General features: G+C 47.0%; 1 protein-coding gene across 9 annotated transcripts in view; it reads left to right on the top strand.

Moving 5' to 3' along the window:
- Positions 1-17,683, top strand: part of mark4a (MAP/microtubule affinity-regulating kinase 4a) — an 81,848-nt gene that overhangs the window by 28,419 nt on the left and 35,746 nt on the right. For all 9 annotated transcript variants that reach the window (XM_055941689.1, XM_055941686.1, XM_055941687.1 and 6 more), the window contains exons 4-9: positions 7,709-7,757; positions 11,317-11,382; positions 11,978-12,048; positions 12,263-12,319; positions 14,084-14,320; positions 17,548-17,667. In XM_055941689.1, coding sequence (XP_055797664.1) covers positions 7,709-7,757; positions 11,317-11,382; positions 11,978-12,048; positions 12,263-12,319; positions 14,084-14,320; positions 17,548-17,667 — 600 coding nt within the window. The remainder of the gene's footprint in view (positions 1-7,708; positions 7,758-11,316; positions 11,383-11,977; positions 12,049-12,262; positions 12,320-14,083; positions 14,321-17,547; positions 17,668-17,683) is intronic.

Here is a 17,683-nt window from a genome sequence, read left to right as displayed (position 1 = left end):
ATATCCCCCCCCAAGCGGATACCATGATGGCCCTCAAAGAACTTCACTGGACTTTATGCAAACTGAAAACCACATATCCAGAGGCTGCATTTATTGTTGCTGGGGATTTTAACAAAGCAAATTTGAGGCAAAGGCTCCCGAAATTCTATCAACATATTGATTGTTGTACTTGCGCTGCTAAAACGCTCGACCATTGCTATACTACCTTCCAGAATGCATATAAAGCTCTCCGTCGCCCTCCATTCGGGCAAATCGGACCACGATTCCGTCTTGCTCCTCCCATCCTATAGGTAGAAACTCAAACAAGAAGCACCTGTGATAAGGACTATTCAACGCTGGTCAGACCAATCGGAATCCACGCTTCAATATTTTGATCACGCGGACTGGGATATGTTCAGAGTAGCTTCAGAAAATATTATCGACACATACGTATACCGATACGGTGGATGAGTTTATCAGGAAGTGTATAGGACATTATTGCATAGGAGATTGAGACAATTGTACCCACTGTGACTATTAAAACCTACCCCAACCAGAAACTGTGGCTAGATGGGAGCATTCACACGAAAAACTGAAAACGCGAACCACTGCATTGAACCAGGGCAAGAAGACTGGGAATACGGAAGAATACAAACAGTGTACTTATTCCCTCTGCAAAGCAATCAAGCAAGCTAAACATCGGTATAGGGACAAAGTTGAATCCCAGTTCAAAGCTGACTTCCACAACTAGTCACTTTAATTGTGTGTAAATATTGCATCAACCATCTCATATATATACTGTACTCTCTACTATGCCATTGTATCTTATCCAATGCCTCTCTGACATATATGTATTTAAATTCTTAATCCATTCCTTACTTAGATTTACATGTATTTTGGGCATATGTTGTGAAACTGTTAGATATTACTGCACTGTCAGAGCTAGCATTTCGCTACACCCGCAATAACATCTGCTAAACACGTGTATGTGACCAATAAAATTCGATTTGATTTGATAACCTCAAACCCCTAACCCTGACATCTAACCTCTAACCTCTTCTGGTCCCCACAAGGATAGTAAAACCAAACACACACACACACTATGTCGACTCAGTGCTGAGATGTGTCTCCCTCGTTTGTGCTAGTCAGAGGTCCGTCTCTCTCTTTCTCTCTCTTTTTCTTTCTCCTCTCTCTCTCTCCTCTCTCTTTCTCCTCCTCCTCCTCTCTCCCTCTCTCTCTCTCCTCTCTCTCTTTCTCCTCCTCTCTCTCTCTCTCTCTCTCTCTCTCTCTCTCTCTCTCTCTATTTGTCCTCCTCTCTCTCTCTCTCTCTCTCTCTCTCTCTCTCTCTCTCTCTCTACCCCCCTTAGCTCTGTGGCGGCACACATGAACTCCGCCACCGGGGGCACGAATTGAACAGACCGGAAGGAGCCAATCAAGGATGAAATAATTGTTCATAATGGCGCTGTGCGTGTGTGCGTGCGTGTGTGTGGAAGATAGTGTTGGATTGGGAGAATGTCTGTAGTGTTCAGCACATCGTGATTTTGTTGGACTGTAGGACCATCTCATATGTGGGTTAATGATATAGACATGAGGTACAGGATCTGAGTTTCTATGAGCTCCTAGTGTCATCATTGTGGGTTCGAGGCCACCCATACGGAGATGTATGCACGAATGACTGTAAGCCACTTTGGATAAAAAAGTTTTTTCTAAATGGTGTACAGCATAGACAAAGATACAGTAGAATAGGATAGAATACAGTACATACATATGAGATGAGTAATGCAAAATATGTAAACATTATTAAAGTGACTAGTGTTCGATTATTTAAGTGGCCAGTGATTTCAAGTCTATGTATATAGAACAGCAGCCTCTAATGTGCTAGTGATGGCTATTTAAGAGTCTGATGGCCTTGCTATAGAAGCTGTTTTTCAGTCTCTTCGTCCCAGCTTTTATGCACCTGTACTGATGTCGCCTTCTGGATGATAGCGGGGTGAACAGGCAGTGGCTCGGGTGGTTGTTGTCCTTGATTTAACTTTTTGGCCTTCCTGTGACATCGGGTGCTGTAGGTGTCCTGGAGGGCAGGTAGTTTTCCCCCGGTGATGCGTTGGGCAGACCGCACCACCCTCTGGAGAGCCTTGCAGTTGTGAGCGGTGCAGTGATGTGTACCCCGAGGAACTTGAAGCTTTCCACCTTCTCCACTGCGGTCCATGATCAGATCTTTTGTTTTGCTGACGTTGGGTGAGAGGTTATTTTCCTGGCACCACACTCCCAGGGCCCTCACCTCCTCCCTGTAGGCTGTGTCGTCATTGTTGGTAATCAGGCCTACTGCTGTTGTGTCGTCTGCAAACTTGATGACTGAGTTGGAGGCGTTTGTGGCCACGCAGTCATGGAGTACAAGATGGGGCTGAGTACGCATCCTTGTGGGGCCCCAGTGTTGAGGATCAGCAAAGTGGAGGTGTTCTTTCCTACCTTCACCACCTGGGGGCGGCCCATCAGGAAGTCCAGGACCAAATCGCACAGGGCGGGGTTCAGACCCAGGGCCTCAAGCTTAATGATGTGCTTGGAGGGTACTATGGTGTTGAATGCTGAGCTATAGTCAATGAACAGCATTCTTACATAGGTATTACTCTTGTCCAGATGGGATAGGGTAGTGTGCAGTGCGATGGCGATTGCACCGTCTATGGATCTATTGGGGCGGTAAGCAAATAGAAGTGGGTCGAGGGTGTCAGAAAAGGTAGAGGTGATGTAATCCTTAACTAGCCTCTCAAAGTACTTCATGATGATGGGGCGATAGTCCTTTATTTCAGTTACCTTTGCTTTCTTGGGTACAGGAATAATGGTGGACATGTTGAAGCATGTGGGGACTGGTCTGCGCATGCTCTGAGGACGCGGCTAGGGATGCTGTCTGGGCCAACAGCCTTGCGAGGGTTGACTCACTTAAATGTCTTACTCATGTCGACCACGGAGAAGGAGAGCCCGCAGTCCTTGGTAGCGGGCCGTGTCGGTGGCACTGTGTTATCCTCAAAGCGGGCGAAGAAGGTGTTTAGCTTGTCCGGAAGCAAGACGTGACTGTGTTTCCCTTTGTAATCCGTGATTGTTTGTAGACCCTGCCACATACATCTTGTGTCTGAACCGTTGAATTGTGACTCCACTTTGTCTCTATACTGACGTTTTGCCTGTTTGATTGCCTTACGGAGGGAATAACTCCACTGTTTGTATTCGGCCATATTCCCAGTCACCTTGCCATGGTTAAATACCAATACAAATTTCGGCCATCTATCCACAGTTTCTGGTTAGGGTAGGTTTTAATAGTCGCAGTTGATACAACATCTCCTATACACTTCCTGATAAACTCAGTCACCGTATCAGTGTATTCGTTGATGTTATTCTCGGAGGCTACCCGGAACATATCCCAGTCCGCGTGATCAAAACAAACTTGAGGTGTGGATTCCGATTGCTCAGACCAGCATTGAATAGCTCTTAGCACGGGTACTTCCTGTTTGAGTTTATGCCTATAGGAAGGGAGGAGCAAAATGGAGTCGTGATCAGATTTTCCAAAGGGAGGGCGGGGGAGGGCCTTGTAGGCATCCCGCAAGTTGGAGTAGCAATGGTTGAGTGTTTTAGCAACGCGAGGACTACAGTCAATGTGTTGAGAGGACTTCGGTAGCGTTTTTCGGCTTGAGGGGGAATATACACGACTGTGACTATAACTGAAGAGAATTCTCTTGGGATGTAATACGGTCGCCATTTGATTGTGAGGTATTCTAGGTCTTGTGAACAAAAGAACTTGAGTTCCTGTATCTCAGGGGTTCTTAAACTTTTTGAGCCTGGGACCCAAATTAGAAATTCTGTATTTTCTTGGGACCCAAGCTTAGGAAAATATGCAACTATACATAAATATTTATATAATAAATATTTCATTGCCCTTATGCCTAAAACAAATGCAATATAGACAAAACAAATAACATATGAAATTAAATATCTATATAAATATCAATTCAGGTTTATTTTCCCCCATTAAAAACACTCTTACATATCTGTCTAGGTTGGAACTGTTGCTGTTAAAATACAATAAATAATTTTTATTCTGAACTGAAATATACTGATTGATCACATCACACAGATTTAGACCAGAAAACACCCACACACACACACACAGTCCTAATGAGAGGTGTGTGGCTGATTGAAGTTTTCAACAAGCATGTCTATTTGGGCTCTGTTTTTTAAACAATTTCTGTACTTGTTTTTTAAGTATGTCAGAGTTGAGAACCCTGACTTGCATAGGTATGTGGTGCCAAACGGGATCAGAACATCTACTGCTTTCTCAGTCAGGCAGGAGACCACTTCCTGCTGTAGATGAGCAAACCAGAACTGTGTGTGTTTGTGTGTGTTTGCCTCAAACAGCATCTTGCTTCAATCAGTTTATTCCAGTTAATAAATTTTAACAGCAACAGTTCCAACCTAGACTTTTTTTCAACAATAATTTCTACAGTAAGATGTACAGTAGGCCTGATAATTTTTCATCTTCATCTGTACTGTTACTAGGGTTGCACTATCAGTAGCTAGCTTACTTTGGCGAATGTTAGCTATTAGCTGTGTACAAGGCCAGGGGATTGTTTCAAAGAGAAACTCACATCTACTACTAGGGGAGTTAGTGCTCCCGTATTTCTGCTTATCATCACCTGTTATAAAATGACAACAATGCCTTGCTAGCTGGCTTACTTTTCCACTGTCGAAGCACTGTTTCCTGAAGCATTCTGCCCTGAAGCATTCTGCCCTGGTTTTCAAGAAAACTGCAGAAAAAAGATCCGGTAAACCGCAAAACACACAGCATCTCCTTCTCCCACTTGCACAGCTACCAAACTAAGCAGAGACCGCTGCTAAGCAGAGAGCGCACTGAACAGAGAGCGCAGATGCACTTGGCCAAATCAATTCCAGTAATTAATGAAATAATTATAAATGTATCCTGACACGTCGCGACCCACCATTAACAGGTCCGTGACCCACCCATACTTTAAGAAAGGCTGCTGTATGTTATCACAATCACACCATGATTATGAAACATACACCCCTGCCCTTCTTCTTCCCAGATAGATATTTATTCCTCAATGAACTGAGAACCTAACTGGCTGTACGGACTCAGACAAGCTCAGGGACTCGCCCTGAGCTCGTCAACTTTATTATCCAGAGACTGAACATTAGCGAGTAATATACTCGGAAGCGGTGGGTGATGTGCACGCCTCCTGAGTCGGACTAGAAGTCCACTCCGAGTACCTCTCCTCCGCCGGTAGTGTTTTGGATCAGCCTCTGGAATCAGTTCAATTGCCCTGAGGGGTACGAACAAAGGATCTGATTCTGGAAAGTCATATTCCTGGTCGTAATGCTGGTAATGCTGGTTACCGCCAGTCAATATATCCAAAAGTTCTTCCCGGCTGTATGTAATAACACACAAAAAAATCTGGGCTAACAATGTAAGAAATAACACATTTAAAAAATCACTGCAAAGTTTCCTAAGAGCTCGAAGCACGGCGGCCATATCTGTCGGCGCAATTTTAACAGAATGTAGAAGCATGGTGGCTAAGACAAACTCCCTAGAAGGCAGGAACCTAGGAAGAAACCTAGAGAAAAACCACTCTCTGATGGGTGGCCTGTCCTCTTCTGGTTGTTCCCGGTGGATATTATGAGAGTACATGGCCATTAAGGCCAAATCATTCTTCAAGATGTTCAAACGTTCATAGATGACGAGCAGGGTCAAAAAATAATCACAGTGGTTGTAGAGGGTGTAACAGGTCAGCACCTCAGGAGGAAATGTCAGTTGGCTTTTCATAGCTGAGCATTCAGAGGTCGAGACAGCTGGTGCGGTATAGAGGGAGAGAGAGAGGGAGGGAGATACAGAAAAATACCCTCAAATAAAAAGTGACATTCTGTACTGTCTCCTCTGAATTTGATTTCAAATCCAAAATGCTGGAGTATAAAGCCCAATTTCTAATTGTATCTTCACTGTCCATAGATGAGAACTGTATTATGTTATGTATGTAATTTATAGAATGAACTTGGTGTGAGAGTCTTAATGATCGTATAACATTTATTTTTGATCTATTGTACCTGTTATTTCTTTGAAGATATATAGAATGATTCAAATTCATAATCTTTCAGATGGCCACTGTGTGGGTACTAATGCATGGCTACTTTGTCTTTCCCTTGAGATAGCACTGTTCTTGCCTGGATGACATGTCTTACCAAGATCTTTGATCTTATGCCGATGCCTCTTTCTTTGATAGGTCCACCTAAATTCTCTCGCTTGTCTTCTATTGGGCAGCGGTGCAAGAGAGGAGACTGATTGGATGGCTGCTTGAGACCAAACAATGTGATTGGGCCATTGTCAGAGACAACACCTACTATCTATCAGATTTGGCCTAGATTGATGAGAGTGGTCCGGGATTGGCTAGCAACGAGAGAACGCTCTACAATTGGCGTTGATAACATGCTGCTTTACATACCCGTGGCTAGAGAAAATCCTCAATACAGAAGACATGAAAGAGCCCATATTAGCATAATCTGGTCTGTTACGCATAAAGAAGGAAGGGGTAGAGGGAAAGAGAGAGTTGGGCGAGGTAAAGAGACAGAGGAGAGAGTTTGGTGAGAGAGTGACGCGTTGGGTAGTGTTAATGCTATCTAGAGGTGGTCAGAACTGTGTCAATTTTAAGTACTTGCACTAATAAGCCTCACAAGATGATTATACGACTGACAATCAAATGCATCTGTACCCTATATACTGTATTAATGGTATATCAGTGACAGTAGGTCAGATAGGCGTTTGTTATAGCAAATGTGCTGGGGCATGTTTGGTCTGTGGAATTATGGGATTTCTGGACGACGACGGCAAGACATCGGGGGGCGGCATCATCGTATCCCATACTTCCCTCTGGCACAGCTGGAGAAGCGAGGAAGGGCCTAGTCTTAATACCCGGGTCGCTATGGCAACAGTGACGTTGGGCAGTGCCGGAGTCTTTAGACTGAGAAAATAAGGGATTGAATGAAGGAGGAAAGGGAGGGAGAGAGAGACATATAGAAAGAGGGGGAGGAATGAAGAAGGAGGATATAAAAGCTTATCATACTATCTTTTTCTGAGTCTGACCCCACCATATTCCTGCAAAATTATACACGTGGCTGACGTTAGACCACGCACTTCATGCGAGACTTCCTACCACAATCTACCACTGTTTAGACAGCAGGAATATGGTGCGGTTTGGACAAAAGTTGGATTAAAATGTTTATTTTCATATCAAGGGACACTTCACTTAACGTAGATTTGCTACAGATTAAACATATGTTTTTATTTTTGTTGTGAAGCCGGCTATATTGTGGTATGGTTATTTTCCGTCGCCAATCACCAGAACGATGCACAACTCAGGGTGTCCAACCAATACACAGACTCCCGATGTTGTGTCACAAAGCTAGGAGCTTATATATATTGTGAACCAGATGAGCCAGATAGATGGTTCAAATTAAAAATCCTTTTTTATGACAATACATTTCAACTGATTTCCTCCAATACTGTAAGTGTAAGCCTTACAGCAGTTTGAATTGAAAATGCATAACATTTTGAAAAATCATGGTACACATTGCTGTAACATTTACTCTCAGTTGAAGACCCCATATGAATATGTTCTATATATATTATTTGTATTCTATTCACTTCTAACAAAAATCCTTCTGCCTTTTGCAGCTTTTTCGAGAAGTTCGGATAATGAAAGGTTTAAATCACCCAAACATAGGTAAGGGCCCGCATTAAGTGAGTGAGTTTGTGTGTGTGTCTGTGTGTGTGTGTGTGTGTGTGTGTCTGGTTTGTTTATGTTGATACATGCTGTGTTGTATTTATTCTATATTTCTATCAAGCGTTTGTGCTAGTATGTACTAAACTGTACCACCATCCTATGCATTTGTGCTGGTGTTTATGCTGTGTGTCTGTCTTTCATATGATCACACTATGTCTATATGTAGGCTACTATAGTGCTGTATACTTATGTTGTGGCCATGGCTTAAATGTACCTTTAGTCCGCAGTCAATGTACTAGTCCATGTTGTTTGTGTATAGTTAGTATAGCATAGCTTAGTATAGCATAAGATAGCATAGCATACTGATAGTAGTGTGTGTAGTCTAAATGGCTGGTCCACTCCTGTCTCATCCACCCAGACAGCAGGATTTTGTCTAGGCCTCTCACTGTATGTGTTGAATAGACTACACTACTAGCACATACAGTTGCTAGCTAGATGCGGGGAAGGAGGGCCCAGGGTTGGGTTGGCGAGGGGAACGGGATTTTCTAAAGCTGAAATATGATAAAAATAAAAAACACATGGCATTAGACTAGACCTGTAAAGGCAGTCATTGTTGTTCTCCCCATTAGACGAGAAGGAGCATGGATAGGACCAAGATGCGGATTGAGGGAAATAAGCCATCTTTTAATGACAACAGCAAACAAGACACTACAAAACTACAAAACAACAAATGTGACTAACCTTCAACCGTCCTGTGAGGACACAGGAGCAAACACCCAACAAAACCCCAGTGAAACCCTGGCTGCCTTAGTATGACTCTCAATTAGAGACAAACGATACACACCTGTCTCTAATTGAGAATCATACCAGGCCGAACACAAAAACCCAACCTAGAAATACAAAACATAGACTGCCCACCCAAAACACACACCCTGACCATAAACGCATACAAAAACAACATAAAACAGGTCAGGACCGTTACAGAACCCCCCCCTCAAGGTGCGAACGCCGGGCGCACCAGCACAAAGTCCAGGGGAGGGTCTGGGTGGGCAGTTGACCACGGTGGTGGCTCAGGCTGAGGGCGCTGTCCCCACACCACCATAGTCACTCCCCGCTTCTGTCTTCCCCTCCCAATGACCACCCTAAAACTAACATCCCCTAAATGAGCGGCCAGCACCGGGACAAGGGGCAGCACCGGGACAAGGGGCAGCACCGGGACAAGGGGCAGCACCGGGACAAGGGGCAGCACCGGGACAAGGGGCAGCACCGGGACAAGGGGCAGCACCGGGACAAGGGGCAGCACCGGGACAAGGGGCAGCACCGGGACAAGGGGCGGCAGGTCCTGGCTGAGGGACTCCGGCAGGTCCTGGCTGAGGGACTCCGGCAGGTCCTGGCTGAGGGACTCCGGCAGGTCCTGGCTGAGGGACTCCGGCAGGTCCTGGCTGAGGGACTCCGGCAGGTCCTGGCTGAGGGACTCCGGCAGGTCCTGGCTGAGGGACTCCGGCAGGTCCTGGCTGAGGGACTCCGGCAGGTCCTGGCTGAGGGACTCCGGCAGGTCCTGGCTGAGGGACTCCGGCAGGTCCTGGCTGAGGGACTCCGGCAGGTCCTGGCTGGACGGCTCCGGCAGGTCCTGGCTGAGGGACTCCGGCAGGTCCTGGCTGGACGGCTCCGGCAGGTCCTGGCTGGACGGCTCCGGCAGGTCCTGGCTGGACGGCTCCGGCAGGTCCTGGCTGGACGGCTCCGGCAGGTCCTGGCTGGACGGCTCCGGCAGGTCCTGGCTGGACGGCTCCGGCAGGTCCTGGCTGGACGGCTCCGGCAGGTCCTGGCTGGACGGCTCCGGCAGGTCCTGGCTGGACGGCTCCGGCAGGTCCTGGCTGGACGGCTCCGGCAGGTCCTGGCTGGACGGCTCCGGCAGGTCCTGGCTGGACGGCTCCGGCAGGTCCTGGCTGGACGGCTCCGGCAGGTCCTGGCAGGACGGCTCCGGCAGGTCATGGCAGGACGGCTCCGGCAGGTCATGGCAGGACGGCTCCGGCTGGTCATGGCAGGACGGCTCCGGCTGGTCATGGCAGGACGGCTCTGGCGCTAGGCAGACGGCAGACTCTGGCCGGCTGAGACGCACTATAGGCCTGGTGCGTGGTACCGGAACTGGAGGTACCGGGCTGAGGGCACGCACCTCAGGGCGAGTGCGGGGAACAGGAACTGGGCACACTGGACTCCCGTGGCGCACTCTAGGCCTGGTGCGTGGTACCGGAACTGGAGGTACCGGGCTGGAGACACGCACCATAGGGAGAGTGCGTGGAAGAGGAACAGGGCTCTGGAGATGCACTGGAAGCCTGGTGCGTGGTGTAGGCACTGGTGGTACTGAGCTGGGGTGGGAAGGTGGCGCCGGATATACCGGACCGTGAAGGAGGACACGTGCTCTTGAGCACCGAGCCTCCCCAACCTTACCAGGTTGAATGGTCCCCGTAGCCCTGCCAGTGCGGCGAGGTGGAATAGCCCGCACTGGGCTATGCAGGCGAGCCGGGGACACCACCTGTAAGGCTGGTACCATGTACGCCGGCCCGAGGAGACGTACTGGAGACCAGATACGTTGGGCCGGCTTCATGGCACTCGGCTCGATGCCCAACCTAGCCCTCCCAGTGCGGCAAGGTGGAATAGCCCGCACTGGGCTAAGCACGCGTACTGGGGACACCGTGCGCTTTACCGCATAACACGGTGTCTGACCAGTACGACGCCCTCTTACTCCACGGCAAGCCCGGGGAGTTGGCTCAGGTATCCAACCCGGCTTCGCCACACTCCCCTTTAGCCCCCCCCAAGAAATTTTTGGGTGAGCCTCTCGGGCTTCCAGCCTCTCCTATGTGCTGCCTCCTCATACCAGCGCTCCTGGGCTGTGGCTGCCTTCTTCACCTCCCGCGAGCGGCGATTCACACCAACCTTAGCCCAGGGTCCTTCTCCGTTGAATATTTGTTCCCAACTACATTCCTCTTCTCTCCATTGCTTTAGTTCCTTTTCTCTCTCCTCAATCCGCTTGGTCCTGTTGTGGTGGGTGTTTCTGTAAAGGCAGTCATTGTTGTTCTCCCCCTTAGACGAGAAGGAGCATGGATAGGACCAAGATGCGGATTGAGGGAAATAAGCCATCTTTTAATGACAACAGCAAACAAGACACTACAAAACTACAAAACAACAAATGTGACTAACCTTCAACCGTCCTGTGAGGACACAGGAACAAACACCCAACAAAACCCCAGTGAAACCCTGGCTGCCTTAGTATGACTCTCAATTAGAGACAAACGATACACACCTGTCTCTAATTGAGAATCATACCAGGCCGAACACAAAAACCCAACCTAGAAATACAAAACATAGACTGCCCACCCAAAACACACACCCTGACCATAAACACATACAAAAACAAAATAAAACAGGTCAGGACCGTTACAAGACCGCTTTCATGCCCAGCTGGATTTATCAGACAGAGATGTGTGTTTTCTTTGTTTTTTTTAACGAAAGGAGATTTTATTAATTATTTTTTATCTGATTTTGTTTGTGCCTATTACAGTGCAGCTGTTCGAGGTGATTGAGACTGATAAGACCCTTTACCTAATCATGGAGTATGCCAGTGGAGGTGGGTGCATCTGCCTTCCTGTCTGTTCCAATAGACGTAGCTGCTGTGTCTCCGTAATGGCGGATTAGCTTGTGTTTGATTGACAGGGGAGAAAAGTATGAATAAACCAATGGAGATGACTCAAAACCATAACTGAACACAATGGTTGTACAGTACGTACTACTACTGTATGTGTAAGTAAACATAACCTAATGTTGCGTATTTTACCTTTGGTGTTCTACGAAATTATATTGTAAATGTAGGGGGGGATTTCGGTAATAGGCTTATAGCTAATGACAGGATTTAGTGGCCAGGGAGAATATTTCTACCAGCTGAAATGTCATTAGGATAAAATCTGGGAGGAAGCAGGCCACAGCCTCACAGTCTCTGTCACTATAACATTAGTGTTAGGCCTTTGATATTAGCTACTGGAAAGATTTTAGTTTAACTGTTAATGATGGTTGAAAATACTGCAGATTCAACGAGCACAATATGAGTACATTATGGAACCAGAAAAGGGTTTAAGGAAGATTGAGTGTACAGTATGATAAATTGAAACATATTTTGTCACATACAGTATTTCCCTCATCATATTGACCACTCTCTTTGTTTTAAGGTGAAGTGTTTGACTACCTCGTATCTCATGGTAGAATGAAGGAGATTGAAGCCAGAGCCAAATTTCGACAGGTATGAAGACCACGGTGCCTCGCACACTTGTCTGTCTGTCTGTTTCTCTGGCTGTCTAGCTGTCTTTTTAGTCAGTCTGGTTGTCTGGCTTGCTGGCTGGCTTGCTGCTTGCTAAAGCTGTCTGTCTGTGTGTGTATGTCAATCTGCCTGTCTGTATGTATGTTTGTGTGTCTGTTTGTCTGTCTGTCTGATTACCTGTCTCTCTGCCCTCTAGATTGTGTCTGCTGTCCACTACTGCCACATGAAGAAAATTGTCCACCGAGACTTGAAGGTGAGAATGCTGATTGAATATACACTTAGCAAAAATATAAACGCAACATGCAACTATTTCAGATTTTACAAAGTTACAGTTCATATAAGGAAATAAATCTATTTAAATTCATAAATTCATTAGGCCCTAATCTATGGATTTCACATGACTGGGAATACAGATACAGTATGCATCTGTTGGAAACAGATGTTGATCAGGCTATTGATTGTGGCCTGTGGAATCGTGTCCCACTCCTCTTCAATGGCTGTGCGAAGTTGCTGGATGTTGGTGGGAACTGGAACATGCTGTTGTAAACGTCAATCCAAAGCATCCCAAACATGCTCAATGGGTGACATATCTGGTGAGTATGCAGGCCATGGAATAACTGGGACATTTTCAGCTTCCAGGAATTGTGTACAAATCCTTGTGACATGGGGCCTTGCATTATCATGCTGAAACATGAGGTGATGGCGGCGGATGAATGGCACGACAATGGGCCTCATGATTTCGTCACGGTATCTCTGTGCCATCGAGAAAATGCAATTGTGTTGTCCGTAGCTTATGCCTGCCCATACCATAAACCCACCGCCACCATGGGGCACTCGGTTCACAACGTTGACATCAGCAAACCGCTCGCCCACATGACGGCTGCCATCTGCCCTGTACAGTTGAAACCGGAATTCATCACTGAAGAGTACATTTCTCCAGCGTGCCACTGGCCATGGAAGGTGAGCATTTTCCCACTGAAGTTGGTTACAACGCTGAACTACAGTCAGGTCAAGACCCTGGTGAGGACGACATGCACACAGATTAGCTTTCCTGAGCTTTCCTGAGGTTTCTGACAGTTTGTTCAGAGATTCTTCTGTTGTGCAAACTCAGCTGTCCGGGTGGCTGGTCTCAGAAGTCCTGGGTTGGCGTGGTTACACACACAATTGGACGTACTGCCAAATTCTTTAAAACAACTTTTATGGTAGTGAAATGAACATGAATTATCTGGCAACAGCTCTGGTGGACATTCCTGCAGTCAGCATGCCAATTGCACATTCCCTAGAAACCTGAGACATCTGTGGCATTGTGTTGTGTGACGAAACTGCACATTTTAGAGTGGCCTTTTATTCTCCCCAGCACAAGGTGCACTTGTGTAATGATCATGCTGTTTAATAAGCTTTTTTATATGCCAGACCTGTCAGGTGGATGGATTATCTTGGCAAATAAGAAATGCTCACTAAAAGGGATGTAAACAAATTTGTGAACAAAATTTGAGAGAAATAAGCTTTTCGTGTGTATGGAACATTTCTGGGATCTTTTATTTCAGTACGTGATACATGGGACCAACACTTTACACGTTGCGTTCATATTTTTGTTCTGTGTAAATTATTTGTGATTGTAATTTTCATTATAATCCTCAACATAAAAATTGTGACCTTGCAGTCAGTCATCCTCCTATTTTATAGATGTGAACGTTTATGGATGTACAGTACATGTATTTATAGATGTGGAATGGGTAGAGAAAATAGATACGTCTTCTGATTGTTATTGGATATTATGTCTCTGAACATAAACACAGAGAGACGCAGTGTGAGTCACTTCTTCTCCCAGTCTTTCCGGACTACTCTATCTATATGAATCCTGGATGACTGCTCTCCTTCTCCATCTCCCCACCTCCATCCCTCCATCCCTCCCCCTCTATCCCTCCGTCCATCTGCTCCATGTATCCCTCTATCCCTCCATCCTTCTTTCCCTCTACTCTCTCTCGTCCCTCTCTTCCCTCCATCCCTTCTCCAGGCCGAGAACCTCCTGCTGGACGCCAACGCCAACATCAAGATCGCCGACTTCGGCTTCAGTAATGAGTTCACGCTGGGCAACAAGCTGGACACGTTCTGTGGCTCCCCGCCCTATGCTGCCCCGGAACTGTTCCAGGGGAAGAAGTACGACGGGCCTGAGGTGGACGTCTGGAGCCTGGGGGTCATACTGTACACGCTGGTGTCAGGGTCGCTGCCGTTCGATGGGCAGAACCTCAAGGTGTGTATGTGGGGGAGGTGAGGCAGTGAGGCGTTGGGTGTGGGGGGGGGGGGTTAGAGGTGGATGTCTGTAGTCTGGGAATCAAACTGTGCACTCTGGTCCTTCGACCTGTGTGGCTGCTAATCCGAACGCTTCATAGGATATAGTGTTGTAGTGAGTGCAGAGTGCATTGAGTGTACAATGGGTGTCTTATTTCAAATCAAACCAAATCAAATTTTATTTGTCACATACACATGGTTAGCAGATGTTAATGCGAGTGTAGTGAAATGCTTGTGCTTCTAGTTCCGACAATGCAGTAATAACCAACGAGTAATCTAACCTAACAATTCCACAACTACTACCTTATACACACAAGTCTAAAGGGATAAAGAATATGTACATAAAGATATATGAATGAGTGATGGTACAGAACGGCATAGGCAAGATGCAGTAGATGGTATAGAGTACAGTATATACATATGAGATGAGTAATGTAGGGTATATAAACATAAAGTGGCATAGTTTAAAGTGGCTAGTGATACATGTATTACATAAAGATGGCAAGATGCAGTAGATGATATAGAGTACAGTATATACATATACATATGAGATGAGTAATGTAGGGTATGTAAACATTATATTAAGTGGCATTGTTTAAAGTGGCTAGTGATACATTTTTACATACATTTCCATCAATTCCCATTAATAAAGTGGCTGGAGTTGAGTCAGTATGTTTGCAGCAGCCACTAAATGTTAGTAGTGGCTGTTTAACAGTCTGATGGCCTTGAGATAGAAGCTGTTTTTCAGTCTCTCGGTCCCTGCTTTGATGCACCTGTACTGACCTCGCCTTCTGGATGATAGCGGGGTGAACAGGCAGTGGCTCGGGTGGTTGTTGTCCTTGATGATCTTTATGGCCTTCCTGTGACATCGGGTGGTGTAGTTGTCCTGGAGGGAAGGTAGTTTGCCCCCGGTGATGCGTTGTGCAGACCTCACTACCCTTTGGAGAGCCTTACGGTTGTGGGCGGAGCAGTTGCCGTACCAGGCGGTGATACAGCCCGACAGGATGCTCTCGATTGTGTATCTGTAGAAGTTTGTGAGTGCTTTTGGTGACAAGCCAAATTTCTTCAGCCTGCTGAGGTTGAAGAGGCGCTGCTGCGCCTTCTTCACAACGCTGTCTATGTGGGTGGACCAATTCAGTTTGTCCGTGATGTGTATGCCGAGGAACTTAAAACTTACTACCCTCTCCACTACTGTCCCGTCGATGTGGATAGGGGGGTGGTCCCTCTGCTGTTTCCTGAAGTCCACAATCCTCTCCTTTGTTTTGTTGACGTTGAGTGTGAGGTTATTTTCCTGACACCACACTCCGACCGAGGGCCCTCACCTCCTCCCTGTAGGCCGTCTCGTCGTTGTTGGTAATCAAGCCTACCACTGTAGTGTCGTCCGCAAACTTGATGATTGAGTTGGAGGCGTGCATGGCCACGCAGTCGTGGGTGAACAGGGAGTACAGGAGAGGGCTCAGAACGCACCCTTGTGGGGCCCCAGTGTTGAGGATCAGCGGGGTGTAGATGTTGTTACCTACCCTCACCACCTGCGGGCGGCCCGTCAGGAAGTCCAGTACCCAGTTGCACAGGGCGGGGTCGAGACCCAGGGTCTCGAGCTTGATGACGAGTTTGGAGGGTACTATGGTGTTAAATGCTGAGCTATAGTCGATGAACAGCATTCTCACATAGGTATTCCTCTTGTCCAGATGGGTTAGGGCAGTGTGCAGTGTGGTTGCGATTGCGTCATCTGTGGACCTATTGGGTCGGTAAGCAAATTGGAGTGGGTCTCGGGTGTCAGGTAGGGTGGAGGTGATATGGTCCTTGACTAGTCTCTCAAAGCACTTCATGATGACGGAAGTGAGTGCTACGGGGCGGTAGTCGTTTAGCTCAGTTACCTTAGCTTTCTTGGGAACAGGAACAATGGTGGCCCTCTTGAAGCATGTGGGAACAGCAGACTGGGATAAGGATTGATTGAATATGTCCGTAAACACACCAGCCAGCTGGTCTGCGCATGCTCTGAGGACGCGGCTGGGAATGCCGTCTGGGCCTGCAGCCCTGCGAGGGTTAACACGTTTAAATGTTTTACTCACCTCGGCTGCAGTGAAGGAGAGCCTGCAGGTTTTGGTAGCGGGCCGTGTCAGTGGCACTGTATTGTCCTCAAAGCGAGCAAAAAAGTTATTTAGTCTGTCTGGGAGCAAGACATCCTGGTCTGCGACATGGCTGGTTTTCTTTTTGTAATCCGTAATTGACTGTAGACCCTGCCACATACCTCTTGTGTCTGAGCTGTTGAATTGCGACTCTACTTTGTCTCTATACTGGCACTTAGCTTGTTTGATTGCCTTGCGGAGGGAATAGCTACATTGTTTGTATTTGGTCATGTTTCCGGTCACCTTGCCCTGGTTAAAAGCAGTGGTTCGCGCTTTCAGTTTCGCGCGAATGCTGCCATCAATCCACGGTTTCTGGTTTGGGAATGTTTTAATCGTTGCTGTGGGTACGACGTCTCCGATGCACTTTCTAATGAACTCGCTCACCGAATCAGCGTATTCGTCAATGTTGTTGTTGGACGCGATGCGGAATATATCCCAATACACGTGTTTGAAGCAGTCTTGAAGCGTGGAATCAGATTGGTCGGACCAGCGTTGAACAGACCTGAGCGCGGGAGCTTCTTGTTTTAGTTTCTGTCTGTAGGCTGGAAGCAACAAAATGGAGTCGTGGTCAGCTTTTCCGAAAGGAAGGCGGGGGAGGGCCATATATGCGTCGCGGAAGTTAGAATAACAATGATCAAGGGTTTTACCAGCACTGGTAGCACAATCGATATGCTGATAGAATTTAGGGAGTCTTGTTTTCAGATTAGCCTTGTTAAAATCCCCAGCTACAATGAATGCAGCCTCAGGATGTGTGGTTTCCAGTTTACATAGAGTCAGATAAAGTTTGTTCAGGGCCATCGATGTGTCTGCTTGGGGGGGAATATATACGGCTGTGATTATATACTGTATGTCTGTGTTGGTGTGTGTCGGGGTTGGCCTGTTGTTTGATGTGTGTTTGACTATTTCTGTTTTCTTGTGTATTTGGTGTGCTTGACATCAAGTTTGGTGTGTGCTTGACGATGTGTTTTTGGTCTGTGGTTGACAATCCGCATTTGGTGTGTGTGTTCGGTGTGTGCTTAAAAACGTGTGTGTATGTGTGTGTGTTTGTCACTGCCCACAGGAGCTGCGTGAGCGCGTCCTTAGAGGGAAGTATCGTGTGCCCTTCTACATGTCCACCGACTGCGAGGGGATCCTACGCCGGTTCCTGGTGCTCAATCCCACCAAGCGCTGCACCTTAGATGTGAGGAGAACCAACC

This window comes from Salvelinus fontinalis, chromosome 13 (genome assembly GCF_029448725.1).
Source record: "Salvelinus fontinalis isolate EN_2023a chromosome 13, ASM2944872v1, whole genome shotgun sequence".
Lineage (NCBI taxonomy): Eukaryota > Metazoa > Chordata > Actinopteri > Salmoniformes > Salmonidae > Salvelinus > Salvelinus fontinalis.
The sequence above is the reverse complement of the archived record's forward strand: the minus strand, read 5'-3'. Positions and strand labels throughout refer to the sequence as shown.